This window comes from Schistocerca serialis, chromosome 4, assembly GCF_023864345.2.
Source record: "Schistocerca serialis cubense isolate TAMUIC-IGC-003099 chromosome 4, iqSchSeri2.2, whole genome shotgun sequence".
NCBI classification, from domain to species: Eukaryota; Metazoa; Arthropoda; class Insecta; order Orthoptera; family Acrididae; genus Schistocerca; species Schistocerca serialis.
In genome coordinates this window covers 231,256,251-231,281,613 of record NC_064641.1, presented here as the reverse complement: position 1 = coordinate 231,281,613, position 25,363 = coordinate 231,256,251, and the positions used below count along the sequence as shown (strand labels likewise).

At 38.9% G+C, this 25,363-nt stretch overlaps 1 protein-coding gene across 3 annotated transcripts in view; it reads right to left on the bottom strand.

Moving 5' to 3' along the window:
• Nucleotides 1-4,506: 4,506 nt before the first annotated feature.
• The window catches only part of LOC126473491 (protein cbp-1-like), a 48,969-nt gene continuing 28,112 nt past the window's right edge, over nt 4,507-25,363 (bottom strand). For 2 of the 3 annotated variants that reach the window (XR_007586473.1, XR_007586474.1), the window contains 2 exons: nt 15,602-15,775; nt 4,507-10,557 (listed from right to left, as the gene is read on the bottom strand). Coding sequence is in view for 1 of the 3 variants with exons in the window: in XM_050100571.1 (XP_049956528.1) it covers nt 10,538-10,557 (20 nt within the window). In the remaining 2 variants the exon portion in view is untranslated. The remainder of the gene's footprint in view (nt 10,558-15,601; nt 15,776-25,363) is intronic. The other variant, XM_050100571.1, reaches the window with a different exon arrangement.

Genomic DNA, 25,363 nt, shown 5'->3' with positions numbered 1-25,363 from the left:
CAGCATCTATCTATAGCCATATCATTTTACACCTATCATGCAGTGATCTGTTCCTTTACAGTGACTGTATATCTTAGAGGTTACCTCCCATTATGAACTGTTCTACTGGGCACATACCTACCCAGTGCATGGTGAACTGTACTTTTAAACTTGAGCCAGAGTTCCTCTACATGCTCTTGAACTGAGCTGAAAGTTTCAAATTCCTCATTGAGACATGACACTCAAAATTCCTCATTGAGACATGACACTACTTATTTTTTATGTAGTTTATTGAACCTATATATCTTTCTGTTTGTTTTAGTTGTCCTTTGTACTTTGGTTATCATTGTTGCTACTACTGCATCATGGTCACTGACACCTGTTTTGGTGTGGACATCCTCAAAGAGGTCAGATCTATTTGTTGCCATTGGATCCAATGTATTTCCATTGTGAGTGGGGTTCCTTACTATCTATTCTAGGTAGTTTTCAGAGAAGGCATTTATTAAGGTTTCATAAGATGTCTTAATACACCCACAACTAACAAAACTGTAATTGTTGGATGACTGAAGCCTCTCTCTCAAATTTTCAGTTACATCAGATGAGTCTGGTGGGCAATACAAGTATCCAATTAACATTTTACACTTACTGATCCCTTATACTGAGTCTTGCCTGAACAATCTCACATGCAGCTTCAATTTCTATCTCCATGGATTTGAGTTTCTTGTCTGGTGTGACAGATAACTACCTCCATTTCCCATTTGCCTGTTCTTTCAGGTTACACTTAAATTTTTCCCCAAAAATCTCACTGCTATTAATTACAGGTTTCAATCAGCTTTTTGTACTAAGTATTATGTAAGCTTCACTGCTTTTCATAAGTTTCAAACTTTGCCACTTCATTGGGAATGCTTCGACAGTTTATCATTAGGATTTTAATGCTCTCACCTGTGGGAGGCATGTCTTCCGATTTTCCACTGATGCTTCTGGGTTTCCTACGGCTATCAATATCTTGATTGGATGGAAAGTCACCTAATCTAAAAAAACCTTGTGTGCACTCGACAGGCAGTCAGCCACCTCAGTAACTGCCTCCGATGTGTTAGAGCACATCTAACCAATTTAGGAGGACTCTATAGTTCTCAATCCTATGGCGGAAGTCCAGCTCTTACAGAAGTTTCAAAGTCTCTGGTTCAGTGCTTATACTCTACTAAGAACCAAAGGGCCACAATCAGTTCTGGGGAAATTCTGCAAATTGTGAGCTTTGTTGAAACTCGACACCAAAGCTGGTCTTCGCAACCTCCTCTGGCAGTCATTGGAATGACCCAAGAATGACCTCTGAGCCCAGACAACAGGCGCCATTTGTCCCAACGTGCACCACAATCTCCAGTTGGTTGCATCCCGTTCCCTCAAGGCTGCCAGAATAGCCTCTTCAACATGTTGAATGGGGCTCCCAGGCGCACACTGAGTGCACCTGGTGTTCCTTCCTGTCCCTTGCTGCTATTTCCCTAAGGGGCACGATCATTTGTCATACATTTGAACTGTCAACAATTAATTGACTGTTACCCTTTTGTATTTGCCTCTTCTCGACACTGGACAAAACCAGTTTCCCTAAAACATATCCCCTTTACTGATGCCTTTTAATGCCATAGTGCTGTTTACTATAATTCTCTCTAAACAGTCTCTCATAACACTTATCCAAAAGTTTAGAAGATAGATACTGATAGCCCTCTTACCAGCTGTGTTGTTGTTGACTGTCATTTCTGATTAGAATGTGGTAAGATGCTGACTGGTGTCTCGGGAACCAGAAAGGATCGGGCAGATTCCAGTCAACTTTCAACACCGCATTGGAGAATGAATTGGTACAACATTTGAAGCTGAAGCTATTGGAGTCACATATGTTTGCTATGACTGTGAAGGAGGGGAGACAACTTCTAAGAGTAGCCTGGGGAACTACGAATGCTTTTGATGCCCGCAACCATCCCATCTCACCTCTGAACAGCATCTATAGCCTGCTAGATCTGCACCACATGCTGAGACTGTCTTGACAATTTCCTTACTTTATTGCCAGCCATCTGAAGGAGGAAATTCATGTACTTATGTCTAGCCTATGTAAATTCATTGCATTTGTGTATCACTGCAAATTTATCAATTTACATTTAATGTTTCGTTTAATTTATTTTATTATAGAAAGGCCTACTGATATTGTTGTCAAATTTAAACAGATATGTAAAAGAAATTGCTTAATTAATATCAAAGATCAGACAGGATACAACTAGAATCCACCTTGGGGTAAAATGACATATTGTGGCATTTTACCCTGACACACAGTATGTCACTGTAACCTGAAACACCTTTGATTCATTTTATAAATGTTCAACTACTGCATGCTCTAGCATAATCTCATGCCTCTCAAAATATAGCTAAAAATATGCTTTACAATATAACTTATACTTTTCTCTAACATGTAATTAACTACAACACTAATGAATGGATATATGTGAATGAAAGTAAAAACTTGGAGGCTTACCTGTAAGTTTTTCATTTACAGCACCAAGACAGAAGCTGGCAGCTTATCACTATATTCGTAGGAATGGTGCTGCCAATCAACCTTTTCACACAGCTTTGTGCAGGTGGCGCCACTCAACTAGTTTCGTTTATACCTTGCTATCTCAATTTACCCAGGTATGTCATTATAGCCTGATTTCCCCCACATTATTAATTTTACAGAAATGTGCATTAAATTTTAAACAATCAGATCTCCTCTCATACTTCACTGTTTCTTGCGTTGGAGTCTTGTATATACGTTTGTTTTATTGCCTTTTTCTTCCTCCAAACTCAGGATCAAGCTCAAAACACAAAGCAAGGACGAAAACAGTATCAAGGAATATAGAGTGAAGAATCAGCAGCAAAGACATGAGTCCAGTGAAGGTATAGAAAATAACCAGATTGATGGCAGTGACCTGAAATTTAATGTGTATAGGAAGAAGATGAGAGACAAGAAACAGGACCCTAATACTTGAATTACAATTACACTTGCATTAACAGCAAATGATTTGATTGTGTAATCCTACACCTGTCATCTTTCCCTCTTTTTTTGCCCCTTTTTTTTTAACTAGCATTTGATGCAGAAGTTTAACCAGTTTTACCTTAACCTGAGGGTAAAAAATAAGAATTAACTCTAGAGTAAGTAACCTGCCTGTATCTCATCTCTGAAACACAGATTTTATCAATGTAGTAGTGTGCTTCCTTAATAAAGAAAATTTAGCACACAATTATTTGATCAATGAGACAGAGCTTTTAATTAAAATTGGTTTGGCTGAGAGTGGTGAAATTTTTTAATTTTAAAATCAACTACTAACAATACCAATGCAAAATGCAGAGTAGTACCAGCTAATGGAACAGAAATACAAACACATCCACACAATTGAGAAAATGTTGCCAGAAGTGCAGCCACTGAGTTTCATGCAGGACAGCCTTCATCCAAGTTAACGTAAACAGTTCAACTGAATAAACTTTGTGAAAGCAACATATTTTGGTTTTGCTAAATTCAAAGTTAATGAAACAATTTATGATTCATCAAGCTGTGAGACCTGCTGGAGCATATGCATATTATACACAATTACAAACATTTCCATATAAACATGTTTCAAAGAGATATCTGCCTGGTACATCAATCAAAAATGATCACTGATCAATAGCTGAAATTTATTAATTTAATAATGCATTTGTGCAACTGACTTATCATACCGAAGAAACCATAATACAATGTGATGTTTAAAGCTTTCCCGGCATACTGATTGTTCCATAAAAACACAGGAGGACTGCCGGATATCAGTAACGTCCTGCCACAATATTTCGGCCCAGAGTCTTCTGGCCATCTTCAGGCGAGTGCCACTGTAGTAGTACTGGTGAGTATGCGCTGAGCTTCACTATTTAAACCTCAGTACGGCTTCAAATAGCGGAGCTCAGCGCGTACTCGCCAGTACTACTACAGTGGCACTCACCTGAAGATGGTCAGAAGACTCTGCGCCGAAATATCGTGGCAGGACGTTACTGATATCTGGCAGTTCTCCCATGTTTTTATGAAACATAATACAATGGTTATCAACCCTCAAAGGATCCACTTGATTTAATCATGAAGAAATCCTGAATTATTTCTCTATATTTTGATGAACAACACAGGAACAACAATTTACGTAGAGATCTTTCACAGAACGACTTTAAGTCTCACCACTGATTATATTTAATGATAGCAACAATAAAAGGAACACTTAAAAGAACAACTTGAAAGAAGCAAGTGTTCCAAACAGCACTGAGTTATGGGCATGCACTCTTAAACAAATATACTATTTCACTTTGCAAAATTGTTGCAATTCTGAGCAACACAACGTGGAAAGAAATGAATTCACTTAACTGAAATTTAAGCAACCAAACTATAATACAAAACCTGGCATGACTGTTCAATGCAGTTTTTTTAGACACATCTTTCTGAAATAGGTACAGGTAATAAATATATCAAGGACCAGAATGTTGAAAAAAAGTGATATTTCTGTTAAATCTTACACACAGGACACACTCCTATTGTTAGTGTCTAACTTAAATGGCATTATCACTATAAAATCTTTGTAAGTCTTCAAAGAATTTTAAAGCCACTGAAATGCCCTTTCCAATCAAGTTGGGCATTATACAATACATGGGTGGAGGGGAGATCATGGCAACAGATGTCCTTACTACCCTACTAATATCTCAAAGCTACAAATGTATTTTGCACTACACCTACATTACACTTTAAATTACATGAATTCTGGCAATATAAATAAAGAAAAATACGAACATTAAAAATTTGAGATCTCACTTCAATCAGATTGTTGTTATATTGTAAAATACACTAACTGTACATAACTGTATGTATGCATGCAAACATGTGATTTACACCTTTCTCACTGAAAAATCCTCATTATTATACTCACACAACTAACTGAACATAGCAGAAGGGTTACCAAAAATTTTTCAGTGTGTGTCTTACCAAGCTCTCTGTAACATATATCCGTACACTAAATGTATATTTTAAAAAATCTGTACCAATAACAGTAAATAAAAAAAGAACAAAAAATCTGCACTGTACACAACAGGATAGCAATGCCTCCTTCCTCAAAGACATACAGGAAGTACAGAGAGTATTGGAAACAAGAAATGTCAGATTTCTATTATAACCAGCAAGTACAGGCAACTGTTTTCAAACAAAACAAACCTTACAGAAGTAATAATACAAATAACAATAGAAACCAAGTATTCTGAAGGACTTTTAAATACATAGCACTACATACAGTAAAAGAAGTAATGTAAGAGTGAACACTGACACAAAATTTCCCATCTCATATCCTCCCACTATACTACTTCATGCAGTTACATACATCTGGGGAGGGGGGGGGGGGGGGAGGGGAATAGTAAAAAAGACAAGCTCTCCAGAAGCTAACAGTCATCTTCGCGCATTGCTCACAGCACATACATAAGCTGTAATGCAAATTACTGTCTTTTTTTTTTTTTTTTTTTGGTACTTCCAACAGGAAATCCAAGGCAATTTTTGTTGATCTGCTGTTTTAATCTGATTCTTCAAGGAACTAGAAATCAAGGAAAGTGTGTCTAAAATAAATTTTCTAACAAGCAACATGCCAGAAACACCTGTGTGATATTTCTGGCTTTAGCATCCATCATATCTTTTTTATAAATTCAAAGGACAGCAATGCACCAATAAGAAATGTAAATGTTTACCCTGTTAAGTCTAATATCTGCTTGATGAAATAAGTGTTTTAATTATGAAAATGATGCAATGCACTGGTATAGTAATTCTTGTAAAAAAAATTCTTTTACAATGGTTTTTCATAACATGCATCTTTCTAATAGAAATCACACATAATTAAGTGAAATTATAGGTTAGCAGTATACTACTCCACGAGAGCAGAATAACTCAAATTTTATAACTAGTATTAATGCAAAGATGGAATGTCAATAAAGTACAGTTATTAATGACTATTACCAAATCAGGGTAAACAACTTTATAAAAAAAATATTTTTATACAAATATCACATTAACAGGATTGCATGGCTATTGAGACATACTTGTTAATTCATTAAGCTTGCTTATTTCCAAATTGGGCATTGTCTTCAAGAAAACCCTAATTTTTGTAAATCTCAGTAGGAAGAGGATGTGTGATATTTCTGGCTTAACAGCTGTCATTTCTAGCTCCAAGGTTCTTTCCTCAGAGGAGCAGAGGTTGCAGCATTATGCATACAACATAATCAGTGGTGTGAGGCACCAGTAGCTAATAGTATCTTTCATTTGGGAAAGACCACCAGAATTGTAATCTATCAATGTGATTGGCTGATATGTTCAGAGGCTGTGTGCCAAAATGCTAACTTATTTTCATTAATATTTTAATAACGGTACATTAAACTTAACTTTCTCGAATAGGTATCTCTACATACCAAGCTATCAACTAATTATTTCAAAAGTCAAAATTACACGTAAAACATAACAAAAGCTAAACAAAAAGGAAGATGAAGCTCTTCAGGTGTCTTTGGAAATACACACAGACCAGGCTCCCAAACGAAGTAGCAGCAGCAGTGCTGTCTAATCAGGTAGAGGGTTAATCAAGGGGTACAGATGTGTTGTATGGCATGGTCGTCAATTCTTAATTTTGTGCAGGAGTAATGAACCAGAGCATTTTAAGAATCCATAACACCTAATCAATTAATGGTATCACAAGATAAAGTTTGTAACTAGATTAATTACGAGTAATTTGTTCAAAAGAGAATAGATAAAATTTGTTACATGCAGTTTGTTTTCATCTTAAATAAACAATAGTGGCATCCCTGAACAGTAAAAGAACCAGTTATTTATGTTTGGCTCCTTGCTAAAAGCTAATTTCAGCCTCAGGACAACAGAGGACATTTTAGAAACTGCAGGTTGGTCAAAATTAACAGAACTCTAAATCATTCCACCCATGGCGATGGAGCTAAGTAGAAACCTCACATGTAATGCATTCCCAGAACAAATGGGGTCATTAACATGTAATTTGTGGTAACGCTGAAGACACTGATGATATGAGTCTGTAATTCTACTGACCATATTATTACTTTACCTGACAAAAGAATGCTGGGTAGAATGTCGTTTGCACTGGGAATTAAGTTGTACATCTACGAGGTCTGTTAAAGTAGTATGCGATCTTTGGCCAGGAAAAAAATTGGCTAGCCTGGTGTGCTGGATAGCTAATCACTCTCAAAGTAATTCCCTTGGGACTGCACACACTTCTCCTATAGGTGCCACAACTGTTGGAAGCAAGCCAAAAGACCCTCTTTCGAAATGGAGTTTAGCTTGACTGTCATTGCTGCCAAAATGTCCTCTAGTCTGAAACTGCATTCCTTTCAATGGTCCCTCGAGTTTGGGGAACAGCCGTAAGTTGCTGTATGATGAGAGTAAGGAGCTGGCTGAAGCACAGCAATGTAGTTTTTTCACCACAAAGTCTGAACTGAGTGTGAGGAATGTGCTGAATCACTGTTGTGACAGTCACCAATTTCCTGTTGCCTACAGGTTTGGTCTCTTGCACCAAACAGCATCAGGTATCACATAGATGATGGAGGACAATCCTGTAGTACTCTTTGGTTACTGTTTGAGTGCATACTCTTGGTGTACCATACTGCAGAGGTCAAAAAAAGCAGTCAGCATTACTTTGACATTGCTGTGCACTTGACAGGTGTTCTTTGGTCTTGGTGATGAAGAATATTGCCTCTAACTGGGATTTGCTTTCCAGGTTGTTCCTGTATACCCAGGACTCGTCACCTGTGATTATGGTGTTCACAAAGTCTGTGAGACTTCAACATGAAGTCACTTTTGCTCCATCATCAACAGCTTCAGCACAAATTTTGCCAACACTCTCTTCATGGCCAAATCTTTGGTCACAATGGAATGCGCCAAAAGAGTGCTGTTACACACCTCTTCCACAGTTTCTGTGATAGTCACACGATGGTCCTGCATCATCACAGTGTTTATTTTGGCAATGACCTGGTCATTTCAGCACGTCAACGGCAACCAGAGTGTAGCTCACTTTCCACCAATCTGCAGCCTTCTTTAAACAAGTTGTACCACTCCTTAATCTGTGTGATGCCCACAGTACTGTCACCGAAAGCCATTTGAATCTTCCAAATGGCTGTCGCCCAGTTTCTGGCAAAATCTGATGCAGTACTGCTGCTCTAGTTGTTCCGTAACTTCCCTTGCAATGAAAAACGTATGTGAGCACTACACACTACCTCACTTAACTGCTGCTTGCCAGTAACTGATGGCATTACAGGTGGTAAAAATTAAACATTGGCTACTTTTCTAACAGACCTCATACTGCTCTGAGCTCCAAATCTGTTTTTCTTTCTTTATCACTAAACTACACAAATTTTATTTGACTAAAGTCGAACATTATACATGGATACAAGTAGTATTTCACTATTATCACCTTCTTTCCTTTACAAAGGAAAGGGCATGTGCAAAGTACTGCAGCTTGAATTACATTACCTCTCATTTACGAGATCAGCCTGACTAACACAGTTAACATGGATTTGTAATAGCAGAAAACATCAATTTTTTGTTTGTTTGTTCATTTTGTACAATGAGTGTACCAAATTCTATTCATTTTGGTGCATTGAAGTTCATTCTCTTTCATTAATTAAATTTAATTTACTTATAGTTTACTAAGTATAATTTCTTTCCTGCACTTTGAACATAGATATTTACTATTGGTTCTGATGTTTAATTGTGTAACATATCTCAGTATCCTAGTATTACGCCTTTAATACCTGGGTGCGGGTGTGCGCGTCCACACACACACACACACACACACACACACACACACACACACACACACTTGCTAAGCCAATAATTCATAGAGTTTACAAAGTTCACAGTGCCTTCCCCTTCCCCTTGCCCTTCCCTTTTTCCACTACACTAATTTAATCACTCACTATTTACAACTGAAATGTCACCACACACAGATGGCAAGACAAACATGAAATAGGCAGTACGGTTTTTCCTTCCTCACCTTTGGGATTAGTACGGTTCAAAGACTTAAACAAAATACAGTACAATTATGGAGGGAGGGGTTGGGACAGGTACCACATATTGCACATTTTTATTTATACACAGACACTACACACAGGACACAGTAGATATTAGGATGCAGTTGGTAGTTCTCTATCTTCATACGCTAATACAGTGCACCACATGGGAGCTGCTGTACATATGAATACTTCTCACTACACACTTCACAGTTCCTGTGCAACTGGGATTTGACACATTTCCCACCTGTCAAAAAGCTTGCCATGTACTTCCAAACTTTCATGAAAGTACATGTTGTTTTTATCATATGAAAAACAGACACAACAAAATTTACATACATGTTATGGCATTGGTATTATTATGATGGTTCCACAAACTTATTAAGCTTTTCCTGAGGAGTCGTTGGCAGTACTTCATTGAGTCACTTGGATCTTGAGCATTTGCACCACGAAGGGTGGTGTGAGACAGGTCCATGTCTCTGTGTAAGCATTGTTTCTCCCCCCATTAGTTCATGAACTGGAGAGTGTTGACTGTGAATGATGCTGGTGTGTATTGGGGGGGCCGGCGGCCACAATGAGGAGATGGCACTGGATGATTTCGAGGTGATGGCGCTGATGCAGCCTAGGTTTTGAGCGATGGGAAGTAATCAGTGGAGAGAGGATTCCACAGCCTGCATCAACTTCAGAGCTCCACCTGGTGGGACCGTAACACCCTATGGTGATGGAGCAGGTGGAAGCGTGTGTTTCATAGGAGGAGGATGATGCTGCTGCTGCTGACACTTTGCCGGGTGTTGTTCAGGAACTGTGGGAAAACAGGCACATGCACATGCACATGCACCAGCCAAATGCTGCTGCCAAAGTCTCCACTGCTGTTGTCCATTATCAAGAGATGGAGGTTGAGAAAAAGACTAATGTCTCTGCAGGGCCAATAACTACGGCTGCTGCTGCTGCTGCTGCTGCTTGTATCAATGATGTAGTGTGGCCAGCGTCATTTGGCCCAGAATCATGGCTCGCATCCACTGCTATCTACTTGCAGCTGCTACCTGCTGCTGCTGGTGAAATTTAGCTGCTGTTGCTGCAGCAGCTGAATATTAGCTGCTGTTGCTCTCCTGTTGAGAGAACACCAGTATTTGTTCCAGTAAGTGCTACCTGCTGCTGAGCAGCTGCAGCTTGTGCCACAGCAACTTGTTGCTACGGCAGGTTTTGGGATGCCTGACGCTATTTAATAAATGCTGCCACCAGCGGTAGATTGCTTTTGAGAATCTGGAGGACCTGTTGCTGTTGTTATGGAGTGTTTCATGACATTTTTGCAGTAGTTGCTGGAGGGTCTACTTTTGTAAACTGTATCCAGGCCCCTGGCTGCACAATGTGTTGTCACATCAAGAGCACTGCGAATTCCTCGTGCCCTACTACACCAAGAGCAGCCAATTGGGGTACCTGAGGTGTGACTTTAACAACTGCCTCAATCCTCGATCTGCATATCTGAAAATCAAGTAAGCATTTTTCAATTCACTGTCTTAATTAACATCTAGTTTCAAGAAAACAAAACTCACTTTTTTTTGCAATTTTCTCTCAGTTTCATGAGCATCTGGATCTTCAGTATTTATGTCACTGAATGAATACAAACTTTCTGCTGGGTTATGATTCACAGTGTACAAATAAATAGTGGAATATATTAGGTCATCGTGACAAGTAACAGTGAACATTAGATTACTATTGTAGCTATTTTTCATCATTATATAGGATGGCCAAAATAGAACAGGTCTGGATACATATTTTTAAGTGTGAAACAAAATAAGTCGCCCTATTTAATGAAAATGATAAATTTGTTCAGTTTAATGAACTATAAATTATCAGTGACAATAGTGCTGCACTGTGTGCAATTTAAAAGTCTGAGAAACACACTTACCTCTGCCTTAGGAATGGCAGTAATAGTGTTTTTTATGTTCTCTTGCAGTTCTTCCAGTGGATAGGGATTATTTGAGAATATCTGGCTCTTCTACTTGCACCATAAGTAAGAATAACAGGGAGAGAGGTCAAGTTTTCTGAGTTTCCCCTCTTCCCTGAACACATGAATTACATCTAATAAAACAAATAACAGACAATATGTTGCAATTTATCTGTAGATTAATTCCCAGTGCTTCTACATCCTTACAGGCATTGCCCGAGTTCTATATGACACAAAAATTGTATAGATGAGAACAAAAGCAAGAAACAATAGAATCCAAGAACTGATTGGGAGGGGGGGTTTGTGGCATTGAACAAACATCTTACAAAAAGTTTCCCAAAGCTTGGTTAGATTATTATTTAAATAAAGAAGTAATAATAATAATAATAATAATAATAATAATAATAATAATAATAATGTGATTACCATCTTGAGCTGTCAGCAAAACTTTTTACTTAACAACCAGTTTCAGTCAATTGACTATCATCTCTTCTTTAAAATTATTTACAGAATATTATTAGCCGAATATAAATCACTGACTTCAGATCATAGGACCATAAACTTGCCATCGTTATCATATCTTAATAAAAATTACTGAACCAGCGCATGTGGCTGGCCGTGTCAAGCCTGCCCTTGGGGCTGCCTAACCCGTGTACCTGCACTGGCAGCCACTTGTGCGTGCGTGCGTGCGTGCGTGAGAGAGAGAGAGAGCTCTCTGCTCAGCCGTCCTTGCCCTGGTCTGAGTATTTCTGTAAACACAGCGATCGTGAGTCTCAGTTAGTGTGATCGCTGATGTTACAAATAAAAGCAGGATATCTGGATGTGTATTCCTCAGCTTTGAATCTGGAGATGAATTGCTCGACAGACCTAACGTACACTGAAACTGCTTATGCTGCTAACATGTAACTCCTCATCGAAGGCTTTCTTTCATTTGCAATTAGTTCTTGAGAATCGTCATAAGGTCTCAGTATACGTCTGTGTTTTATTTGCCATACTGATACTTAATTATCAGAGTTTTGTACACAACTTATGATGTAAATGCTGTAGAATCCGTAACGACCAAACGTTGACGTTGTTCTGTACTAGCGCAATAATTCGCCTACAAACAACCTTCGAGGGAAGTGTCTGGATGCCGCAACACACTTTTGAAGCTAATCACTATATTTTGAGAGCATTAACCCAATAAATTATCCCCAAGGAAACTTCAAAATCAAAAATTCAACATTTCTGATTTCTTTTTATATGGGACGCAACTGTTATTGTACAGTAGAAATAAACAATGATTTATAACTTTTGTTTAAGAATTAGATAAGGAAATACAAGTTTCTAAACTACCTAATTAAACATCACCTGTAATTCCAAATGACCTTTTGTGCTTCAGAAACAGGCGAGTGTGTGCAACTGACCAACATGAGCCGAGACGCCCTTTCGAAGTGTAGGCCTAGAATTTTTTCACAAATTCAGTGTCCTCGAAAAATAGGACAGCAACCCATTACTGAATATTACAAGAAAATTGTAGCCTGGGTTGTGGTAAAAGATATTTATTTAAGCAGCGACTAGTTTTGGGTGAAGCCCATTTTCAAACAACCATATCAAAAAGGAATGTGATGAACACATTATAGCTGTTACTAAAACCATAGAATATTGATAGCTATCCATCTTCTATGGTTTTACTAACAGCTATAATGTGGTTGTCACAGTCTTTGTTTTACATGGCGCTTTGAAAATGACTTCGCCCGAACCTAGCCACCACTTAAATAAATACCTTTTACCGCAACCCACGCTACAATTTTGTAGTAATAATAACGCTAGAATTTTTTTGTTTACTTAGTGATATTTGCACTAAGTTTTAAGGTTTAACTTCTACCAAGAAGTTATGGAAGAATCCATAAATTTGTAATAAGTTTTTATTTTTGCGCCTTCTGTACGAACATTTGAAGCACCCAGTCTGTGTTTGTCAGCATAGACTGGATGTATCACATGTTTGTACACAAGTTGTTAGTCAGCAAAGTAATTCATCTGGAGAGGCTCTTCAAGCTCAGATAATACAGAGACTTTTTTTTCTCCTTTCTCATCTGGGCTGTGGACCGGCAATGGCGACGTTAAAATTTTTTAAAAATTTTTTTTATAAATTATTTTCATTTTTTTAAGTTTTTAAGTATTTTTTTCAGACGTAAGGGCTTCATTTCATCTCCAACTGTAGCAACTTGGCTAAAAGTTCTTCTTTGTGTGGTATGTTTCAAAACATGAGTCAACGCAGAAAGGCATATTGCTGTTTTGCATTCACATTCCGTTTCTTGATGCCCATTCTGTTTCGAGCAGACTGCACGTCTACGCCATAGTCCACGTTTCTTGGACTGGTCACCTGGAATGACATGTGGAAAGTGCCTCCCAGTAAAGCGAAGAGGATTCTCATCATCAGAGCATCTTCCTTTCCTATCTCTTCTCCGTTCTGTAGCAAATTTTTCCACAAGTTTTCAGACCAGACATAAATGAAAATCTGCTAGTGATATTTTGCTCCGTGTCACCAATCTGAAGAGTGTGAGCACTCAAAACACAAAACGTCCACAACATGAAAAAAAAACTTTTTGTACCATTACACAGATTTACGCACAGATGCAACAGAGCTTAATAGCATATCGGAGTGGTCTATTGCTCCCATATTTGCATTGTAATCAACAACACATTGCAGCTTCATTACTTTTTCACCAGTCATCTTTCCCATGTCACGCATTTCTGTAGTGTTGCATGTAGTCAGCATGAATGCTTCTCTCTTGTCGCACCACTTGATGGCAAGCATTGTGTCAGTTGACATAAACTCAACTTCTCCTCATTTCAGTTTCTTTTGTAGCTTCGGAAAGTCGTGCCTGTTCCCACGTACAGTACCGCATGCTGCTGTTCTCTGGTTGTGAAGCCAGAGGAACAAGACTGGACTTGTATACCAATTGTCGATGTACAGGGTATGTCCACATTCAAGGTATGGCTTCATTAGTGTTGCCACAATATCACCATATTTCCCCAAATAATGGATTTCAATTTCTGTTGTTGTGCCTGTGTATACAATGAAATCCAAGATATATCCAGTTGTACAGTCACACAACACAAATGTTTTGATTCCAAATATACTTCGTTTTGAAGGAATGTATTGTTTAAAAGATAAGTGACCTTTGAACAATAACAGGCTTTCATCAACACAGAGTTTTCTGTATGGATTAAATGCACTGCGGAATGCCACACGAACTGTATCAATTATTTTCCTAATTTTAAACAAACTGTCATCTCCACGATTGGCCGAGTTGTCACTAAAATGCAACACTCTCAAAAGTAACATAAAACAGTCACGGGACATTACTTCGCCAAAAATTGGAGTACTCAGAAGTACATCTCTGGACCAATATTCCTTTATTCTCAACTTTTAATTCGAGCTATGGGAAGCCAAAAACCAATGAAGCAATACATTTCCTCAAACCTATATCTTTCCAGGTGGATAGTCAAGAACGAACTGATTCCAATGCATTTGCCATGGTGAAAGTGAAAAATCGGTTCATTTCAAGTGCTGTAAATTTCAACAGATCTTCTGATAGAAATAGGATGAAAAAGGATAGAATGCTTGAATCAGGCGCTAGTTGACAATTATGTCCTGAAGATGAGTCATCAAATGCATGAAGTGCTGGACTGAAATCACGATTTTGCCAATCAAATTCTATGGCGTGGCCTGTTACGGATCGATCTGTCTTCACTTTCAGAATCTGAAGAAGAACTGTCCTGGCGAGCTTTACTAGGTGAAGTATGTGGAGGTGTATTACTACGAGATTCTTCTGATGAATCTTCATCGTTACTACTTTCATTGAAGATGCCACACTCACTGTCACTGTCACTCCCTGTCAGTATCTCCAATATCTCTGTCAGTGCAATGACACCGATGTGCCATTTGTCTGTGGAACTCAAAAGTGACAGAACTCTAAAAATCCTGATGAAACGGCAGATAGCTAAACGACACCACAGAAACAGAATAATCCCACCCTACATTTCTTTTTTCTGTTGTGTCATCTTATTATATGACATCAATATTTTTTATGAATCATGAAATACAAATGGAATTAACTGCAGAAGAAATAAAGACTTCAAATTTTATTAACATGGTTAACACTTTCCAGAAAACTGATACTAGTAGTTCTAGTTTGTCTCCAAGAAGTTCATGACAAATTTGGTTGTTGAGGCCATCAAGATGTCAACTAATTAATGAAATGACATCAGAGTGTGCACGAAATCTGGATAGCTCGCAGAAGAAACCTATAATCAGTTTTCAGACAAAGTTTTGCCATGTTACATACAGTATTGATTTGAGGGGATGGACAAAACAGTCCCTCATGATACGATGGGCTGTCTGTCAATGAAATCTCAATACTGACATTTTCATTGAAATCAAATCCACCAAAGTGTATGCCTTCCTGTCAAGTCTATGAGGTATATTTCTACTGACTGATGAAGAATTACTTTCATCAATTACAGAAGCGCCCTAGTATCATCGGACAGTTAAGGGATTTCACATATACAAGCAATACAGTTAAAACACACCTTGTTCCATAATCAACTGCATGCCCCAGCTTTCGAGGAAATGTTTCCATTTGTGTTGTTTTCCATGACATTATCACCAGATCGCAAAGTTGTTTTCCTAATGATGTTTACCACTTTGCACGCAGAGCTCCAAATTTGTATGCTTTCAGTTTTCTTTCTGAATGCTCTGGTTTTCTTGAAGCATGAAAGTAAAATACAAAGCAAAAATTGAAATACTAGAACTTGTATGTTTTTGATTTTCAATTACTTTTAACTGTGTACGATTTGTGATGGTACAATCTACTTGTAATAAGATTTAAAATGGTAATTTCATTTGTCAGTAATTCCATTGTATTTTACTATGTCACAAAAAATATAGACATGAGTTACCTCCACGACAAAAGAAAAACAAAATATAAGATGGGATCTGAGCAAGGGGGCCGAAATTTCAAAGTTATGCTCTCTTAACCACTGCACTACCAACTCTATTGCTTTTACAATGCACGAGCAGATGATGAAAGTCTGACAGATATTTTCTCAAAAACTACTGAGTGTTGGCACCTAATCAGAAGTAACTGTCCCTTTATTTTCATCCTTCTTTCACCAAGAAAGTTCCAACAGTATCAGGCAGCTACCTATGGTGAGTTCACCTTGTAAGTATCTACAGCCAGGTAACTCTTCTGCTGTGGCGATGATAAATTATGCGTACAAACCACTTTCATGAATTAGTCTGTCTATTTGTGAAAACAGTATCAAAATACCTAGAGCAATTCCCAAGATTAGCCTCCTCATACATACAGAAAAGTGTGACAGGAATGCAATCATTGCTGCTCACAAATGCTGAGTTATCTGTCTGTATGTGTGATGCACATCTGACAGATTTTAAATGGACAATTTTTCTGTTAAGTAAGCCTTATGGCTATGTCATAAGCACTTACTTGAATCATTTTACTGTTCCCTAGCCCTTATGGCTTCACTTCTCTTTTCATGAAATATGTAATGTGTCATTACTTCTTCTGAGAAACACATATTTATATCTGTCAAAATGTAGGTAAAGGTTTGAATAAACTTTTGGTGTGCAACTGGTTGGCTGTACAATTCCCATTGCATTCAGGCAAATTTCAGTTGGATCTGGTCCCCTTTCCTCAATAACTATTTACAAGAGTTGGACAAAAATTGGAAACTTACTGCCCAAACTGCCCATTAATGAGGCAAAAATATTCTTTTAGAATGGGAAGAGTTACCCCAAAATATAATACCATGCAACATAAGTGAATGAAAATATGCAAAGTAGCCTAATTTACGTGTCAAACGATCACTCACTTCAGATACCATTCGAATAGTAAAAATGGCAGCATTAAGTCTTTGAACAAGATCCTGAACGTGGGCTTTCCACAACAGTTTACTATATATCTGAACATCTAGAAATTTAAACTGTTCATTTTCGCTAATCATATGTCCATTCTGTGAAATTAAAATGCCAGGTTTTGTTGAATTGTGTGTTACAAACTGCAAAAATTGACACTTATTGTGATTTAGCATTAGTTTATTTTCTACAAGCCATGAACTTATGTCATGAACTGCACTATTTGAAACCGACCAATGATGGACACAACATCCTTTACTACTACACTAGTGTCATCATCAGCAAACAGAAATATTTTAGAGTTACCCGTAATTCCAGAGGGCACATCATTTATATAAATAAGGAACAAGAGTGGCCACAACACTGATCCCTTGCGCACCCCTCATTTGACTGTACCCTACTCAGACCCCACATCATAGCGATTCTCAACATTGTTAATAATGACCTTTTGCTGTCTATTGCTAAAGTAAGAGGTGAACCAAATGTGAGCCACTTCCTGTATTCTGTAATGGTCTAACTTTTAGAGCAATATTTTGTGATCAACACAATCAAGTTAAATAAATAAAAAAAATGCCTAGCATTCGAAACCTTTTGTTTAATCCACCCAGAACCTCACAGAGAAAAGAGATTATAGCATTTTCTGTTGTTAAACGACTTCTAAAGCCGAACTGTGCATTCGATAGCAAATTATGTGATATAAAATTATCAATTATCCTTACACACACAGCCTTTTCAATAACTTTAGCAAACACTCATGGCATAGAAATAGGTCTAAAATTGTCTACATTATCCCTTCCTCCCTTTTTATAAAGCGACATTACTACTGAGTAATCATTCAGGAAACTGACCATTCCTAAATAAATAATTAAAAATATGGCTAAATATAGGGTTAACATGTGTAGCACAGTACTTTAATATTCTGCTAGGCACTCTATCGTATACATAAGAGTTCTTAGTCTTCAGTGATATAATTATTGACTCAATCTCCCCCTTGTCTGTATCTCGGAAAGGCATTTGCCAAGAGAGTTATAGATTCCCTACAGAAATTAGATTTTTATTTAATTCACCAGCAAAGCTCAGAAAATGATTGTTAAATATTGTACATATACATGATTTATCAGTAAAAGAAATATTTTTACTAGGAACTGACTTTATATCATCAACCTTGTGCTGCTGACCAGGCACTTCCATGGTTTTAATTTTATCCTGTGAATTAGCTTTTCTATTTGCATACCACATACTCTTTGCCTTCATAATAATATTTTTAAGCACCTTACAATACTGTTTGTAATGGGCTACTGTAGCTTGACTGTGACTACTTCTAACATTTTTATGTAAATCCCACTTTGTTCTACACGATATCCTTTATTCCACTAGTCAGCCACTCAGTCTGCCCTTTACTGCTAGTATCCTGTTTAGAACATTCTAATGGAAAGCATCTCTCAAAGAGCATGATAAATGCGTTAAGAAAAGCATTACATTTGGCATCTATGTTATCGGCACTATAAACATCATGTCACTCTTGTTCCTTGATGAGGCTTAAAAACTCTTTATTGCTGTTGGATTAACTTTTCTACATAGTTAGTTTCAGTACAAAAGCCTTTTAGTGTTAAAATTTGTGCGTCATGATCTGAAAGGCCATTCACCCTCTTACTAACAGATGCCCATCTAGTAATGAAGAATGGATAAAAATATTGTCTATGGCTGTGCTACTGTTCCCCTGCACCCTAGTTGGAAAAAACAATCTGCATCACATCATATGAATTTAGGAGAACTAAAAATGAATCAAGAACCTCTCTAGTTTGAGCAGAAATGTTCCGGGGTCAGAGTTACGGGACCTATAAACAACAACAATCAGAAGTTCAGTTTCATTAAATTCAACTGCCCCTGCACAACATTCAAATATCTATTCAGTGCAGTGCCAAGATAAGTCTATGAACTCAAATGGAATACTGTTTTTTATGTATATGGCCATTCCCCCACCCTGCAAGGAACTCCCTAAAAAACAGCCGGCTAATCCATATCCTGGTAAAGGAAGCCTCTGAATTGTCAAATTATTTGTTATGCTCCAGTATACCAATAATTTCAGACTCAACATCTATAAGCAGTTCACTAACTTTATGTCTAATACCTCTTAATATTTTGATGAAATATGCTAATTTCTTCTCTACTTGGGAACATGACATCCTCTGAAGGTGAGCCCTAAGTTAGTGGAACTTACTTTAAGCAGGTATACCTGTCAGTTGACTTCAATCTAAAAAAAGGTGCAGCTTTAACACCAACTACTACAGGAATTTTTCCGTAAGTGATCCCACCACCACCACCACCCACTACACTGTCATCTATAAGCTTTGCTAGCCTCCCCTTCCCATACCTATTGAGGTGCAGACCATGCCTAGTGAAACCCGATCTACTTAGACAACTGGCACCACTAAAATGTGACCCATGCCCTCTGCCATCAGTGCCTTCTACAGCCCAATGCTAACGCGCCTAACAGCAGATTAAGATGAGGCTGATCATGATGCTCAAACAATTGCACGAAATACACATTAGTGCCACCAGTTTGAGTAGCTATCTTTACCAGGTCACCACCTACATCATATTCCCCATCCCTATCAAGACTGTTCCCTCCTCCATCCACTATCACTACCTGATCTTCCTTCACAAAATTCCTACACACCTCCCCTATGCTGCCAGTCACCTCAACCAACCCTGCACTAGGCTTCACAATGCTGGTGACTTGGTACTCACTCCCCAACACTTCCTGCAACTGCTGGCCCACACCTCTACCGTGCGAACTAGCTAGCAGCAGAACCTTCTTCTTTCTGTTAGACTTTGCAACTGATCTAGGCCTCCTAACTGCTGAGGACTGATGCATGTTCCCTACCCCTGCAGCTACAAGAGGCTGCTCTCCATTCAACTCTGACAGTTGGTCAAATCTATTGCATACACGCAAAGTATAACTGTCTGAATAGCTCCTCCTCCTAGCAGCCTTCTTGCCAACTGCCAGTTTTCATTCCCAAGCACCCTTCACCCTCCGCAACCTATCGAGTTCCTCCTTCGCATGTTGTAACTACATCTGAAGGGCACAGATCTTACGCTCCTGCTCCTCTATCAACTTGTTTCTACTACAGAGTCTGCATTCCCAGGAGAGGATCTCAAGAGAATGCCCATTGGCTTCCCCACTGCATCCCCCCCCCCCCCCCCAATTAAAATACTTTGAACAAATCCCATACTGAAACCCACTACTCACAAAGCCCACACTTCTCACTCATGGTAAAATTTGACAGTTACTGAAAAAAACTATACTTCTACGTTACTTAAGTTCAGTTACACCAGTAGAACTATTTATAGAACTAACAATAGTGGTCTCAAAATTCTCTTTCTACTAAGAAAGCAATTACTAATGTTACCTAACCACAAATAATACCAATACCAACAAAACTTCACAAAATTAGTAGCTAAAACCAAAAATTCAAGCAGCCACGGGAACACTCAACATAGTTAAAACACTGAATGAAAATTTTACTGAAAAATTTCACTAGAAAGAATAACAAAGGTCAGCTGAAAACTAAAGCACTGTCCTCAATATGTTGCTATTTTCAGTGTTCCATGTTGTCAAGAGTGCATTATGTCACAGCTAAGTGAATTCAAATGTGGGCAAATTGTTGGTGCTCATATGGTAGGTGCTTCCATAACCAAAGGAGCCGACATGTTTGGTGTTTTAAGAGGCAATTTATAGAAATTTTGCACTGCACAGGGAAAGTAAAAAAACATCATCCGCTAAGTCACAATGTGGATGAAAATATGTGTTGAGCCACCATGACAGATGGCATTGAAGACGACTGACAGCTGCAGAAGTCACTGCAGAACTGGATATCACACTCACGAACCCTGTTAGGACGAAAACACCACAAAGGGAATTCCATAAAGCAGGTAACTGCAGAGGGAGCTGGAATTCCAGAACCACAATCCATGGTGCAGATACTGACTACTGAATGATGGAAGAACTTCATTTGGTTGGGCAAGTCTTGTTTCACAGTTTGCAACATCTGGCAAAGTTTACATCCTAAGAGTGAAACTGGGTGAGGATTCATTGATGATTTGGACAGCCATATCATGGTTTCCAAGTGTTCCATGCAAGGATGCATTACAGCCAAGGATTACGTGACCTCCTTGGCTGATCAGGTCCATCTCATGGTGCAATGCTTGTTCCACAATGGAGGTGATGCTGCGTTCCAAGACAACAAGTCCCCTGCTCACAAAGCTTGTATTGTCCAGATTGTTTTTGTGAGCATGAAGATCAATTGTCTTATCTCCCCTGGCCTCAACAAGTGCCACATCTTTGAGACTTTGTGTTCTACTTTGGAGAGAATGGTGCACTATTGCTATCCACCTCCACCATGATTACTTTGTGTTCTACTTTGGAGAGAATGGTGCACTATTGCTATCCACCTCCACCATGATTACCTGAACTTGTCACTATTTTGCAGGAAGAACATATAAGATTCCCTTGAAACCATACAGGAACTGTATGTATCCATTCTGGGATGACTGGAAGACATTTTGAATGCCAATAGGTTTCCTACACCATATCACACATAGCGATGTGTTGTTTCCACAGTCTGTCAAACCTACGTATGTAATCAATATCTTATTACAACATGTACTATTATCATATAAAAAATTATGAACTAAAAAACTACACAATTGAATTTCAACTGTAAAATACATGCCATATTGTCTGAACCACGGAATTTGTAACAACAAACATTAACTATGTCTATGGGAGTCAAGTACCTTAACATAGTAGTGGAAAATCCAGGATGGAGTGCAATAATGAAAAGGACAGCTACTACCCGCCATATAGTAGATATGCTGAGTTGTAGATAGTTACAACAAAAAGACATCAGGAAGTGAGCTTTCGGCCAGCAAGGCCTTCGTCGGAAATAGACAACATACACACCCACTCAAACAAATGCAACACACACACACACACACACACACACACACACACACACACACACACACGACTGCTACCTCTGGCCACTGAAGCCACTCTCAGTGACTGCAGTTGTGTGTGTGTGTGTGTGTGTGTGTGTGTGCAAATTGCATATCCATGAGTGTGGGTGTGTATGTTGTCCATTTCTGACAAAGGCCTTGTTGCCCAGATTCCGAAAATCCTTTTGTTGTACCTATCTGCGATTCACCATCTCCGCTATATGATGAGCAGCAACTATCCTTTCCTTAACATCAATACATCAGTAGTATTTAGATAAGAATACGAGTACTTTTTTAAAAATGTATTAACTTGGAGTTCACTGATTCAGACACATAAGGTGAGTAGCAGCTAAACGACCAATTTGACCGGTTGTCGTTGTTGTTGTGGTCTTCAGTCCTGAGACTGGTTTGATGCAGCTCTCCATGCTACTCTATACTGTGCAAGCTTCATTTCAAAGCACCCACTCCAACCTACAACCTTCTGAATCTGCATAGTATATTCATCTCTTGGTCTCCCTCTACAACTTTTACCCTCCACGCTGCCCTCCAATACTAAACTGGTGATCCCTTGATGCCTCAGAACATGTCCTACCAACCGATCCCTTCTTCTAGTCAAGTTGTGCCACAAACTTCTCTTCTCCCCAATCCTATTCAACACTTCCACATTAGTTATGTGATCTACCCATCTAATCTTCAGCATTCTTCTGTAGCACCACATTTCAAAAGCTTCTATTCTCTTCTTGTCCAAACTATTTATCGTCCATGTTTCACTTCCATACATGGCTAGACTGCATACAAATACTTTCAGAAATGACTTCCTGACACTTAAATCTATACTTGATGTTAACAAATTTCTCTTCTTCAGAAACGCTTTCCTTGCCATTGCCAGTCTACCATTTGACCGGTAACTTTCTGTATATATGGAGGTAGCAGAGCTTCAGCCATTTTCTGAGTGACAATGCCAGGAGAATTTCCCTCCCCATATACTACTCTAGCACAAGGTGCCCCATGTCTTGTAGCTTCTTATTGGACGTATAACTGCAATATACTTTTCAGCGAAAATATTTTTTACTTACAGTATTATTTAGGACACAAGAACTTAATGCACATTTTTAATACATATACACAGGGTGTAACAGCACAACTTAAAAAGTTAAGGGACTGTAGAGGATTAAATTTTGAATGTTTTGATATAAGAAACCTATAGCTGCAAATGTGAAAGTTTTTACAGAAAGATGCACTTTCTAAATATTCAGTAGGCTGAATGAAACACAAGAATACTGTAGTTTGGAAAATATTTGACAGTAGAGCCAATCAAATATTGTAAACCAAATTTAAAACTGCATAGCAACCACATGCCACATGCAACTTATTCTTTATTGCATTGCTCGAGTGAAACACTTCAATAAAGGAAAAGTTACATGTGACATTAGGCTGCTCTGCAATTTTAATTTTTAATGTTGGTCGTTCCTCTGCAGGAAGTGCCTGCACTCACTCAAATTGTAAATGGAATCTGGCTTCGCTACTGTTGAGTAAAAGTTCAATGTGATGACCATCAACCTTGTACCATGAAGTGCAATGAGGAACCATGTTTTGCCTGACTAAGGTTCCACACTCCACTCTTGTGGTATCAAACACTGTAAGGATCCACTCAAACTCTGGTAATGCTCGTATTGGCACTGAGTACACAGAAGATTTTTTATAACCACAGAAGAAAAAGTCAAGAGTGGCCAGTGGGGAGCACACGGTCCAACAGATTGGGAACCCCCTTACAATTACTCTCCGGCTAAAGTTGTCCAAGAGATATGCCCTGGCCCAACAACCAATGTGCACTGGAGCATCATCATTCTGAAGCAGCACACTAATGCACTGTTGTCAGGAAATGTCTTCCAAAAGTTCAGCCAAGGCATTGCCCAGAAACTCCAAAAATCGTGCACTATTACAATGATGTGGTACAATGCGTGGTCCAGTAAGGTGATCTCCAAAAATTTCAGTCCAAATGTTCATCGAGAATCTCACCTGGGTTGGTTGGTTTGTTTGTTTAAAAAGAGGGGGGCAAGGGATCAAACTGAAAGGCCATCAGCCCTCATTTCTATTAAAATAATTCCACAAGGGTGGGAGTAAAATAAACGAGACATACAAAACGTAGATGGAAGAAAGGAGAAAACCACAAGAATAACAGAAGGGCAAAAAAAACCAAAATGGACAAAATTGGACAAGAAAACCAGAGAGAGGCGCAAGAAACATGTAGAAGAGATCAAAACGAGGGCAGATGGCTGGCAGATCATGAGAATAAAAAGGAGAAGCCAGCCACTCTGCAACACATTAAAACCTCCTCCCTAAAAGCAATAGGGTGGAGGACAGAGGGACAAATGACAAATGCTAAAACTTAGATCACATGATAAAACCTACCCTCACAAATAAAACATAAAACTGAAGCTGCTGTTAAGGCATTGTCACCAAACACCGAAGGTAGGATACTGGGAAAGTTAAAAGTCCACTGCAGAGCAGCTAAAAGTGGGCAGTCCAGCAAGAGATGGACGACCATTTGCGAGCCTCGCGACAGAAGAGATAACCATGCATTAGCCATTTATGGCCAATGCAGAGCCAGCATGACTTCCACACATTCGTAGTCTCCTTAATGATAAGCAGTTTGTTGTGTGTACTGTTATGCCATTCTGTTTCCCAAAGCCAAAAAACCCTGCGGTGTAAGACAGAACGCAAGTCAGTTTCGGAGATGCCCAACTCCAGAAGCAGTTTCCGCGTAGCCTGTTTGGTCAGTCTGTCGGTAAGTTTGTTGCCTGGGATCCCAACGTGTCCTCGGATCCACACAAACACCACTGAACAATGGGACCATTCCAGTGCATAATTAGACTCCTGAATGGACACTACAAAAGGATGGCGAGGGTAGCACTGGTCAATAGCTTGTAAGCTACTCAATGAGTCAGTACACAGGAGAAATGGCTCGCCAGGGTATGAGCAGATGTGCTCAAGAGCACAAGATGTGGCCACCAGCTCTGCAGTGAAAATACTGCAGCCATCTGGCAAGGAGTGCTGTTCAATATGTCCTCCATGAATATACGCAAAACCTACATGACCATCAGCCATCGAGCCATTGGTGTAAACCACTTCATGGCCCTGGTACATGCCGAGAATCGAGTCCTTAGGGCCATGTAAAAGATCTAGAAGAATCTGCGGCCCAGGTGTACACCGTGGAGGTGTACATGAATTGACCTCGAGGAGAGGTGGTAACAGGAAGGACTCCAGTTCAGACAGAAGGGACCGGACTCTAACCGCAATTTCTGATTTGGGCCGCCGAAGCGGGAGATGAACCGCCATGGTTGGGAAAAGCAGACGGTAATTTGGATGCACAGGAGAACTACGAATGTGTGCAACGTAACTGGCGAATAGTTGTG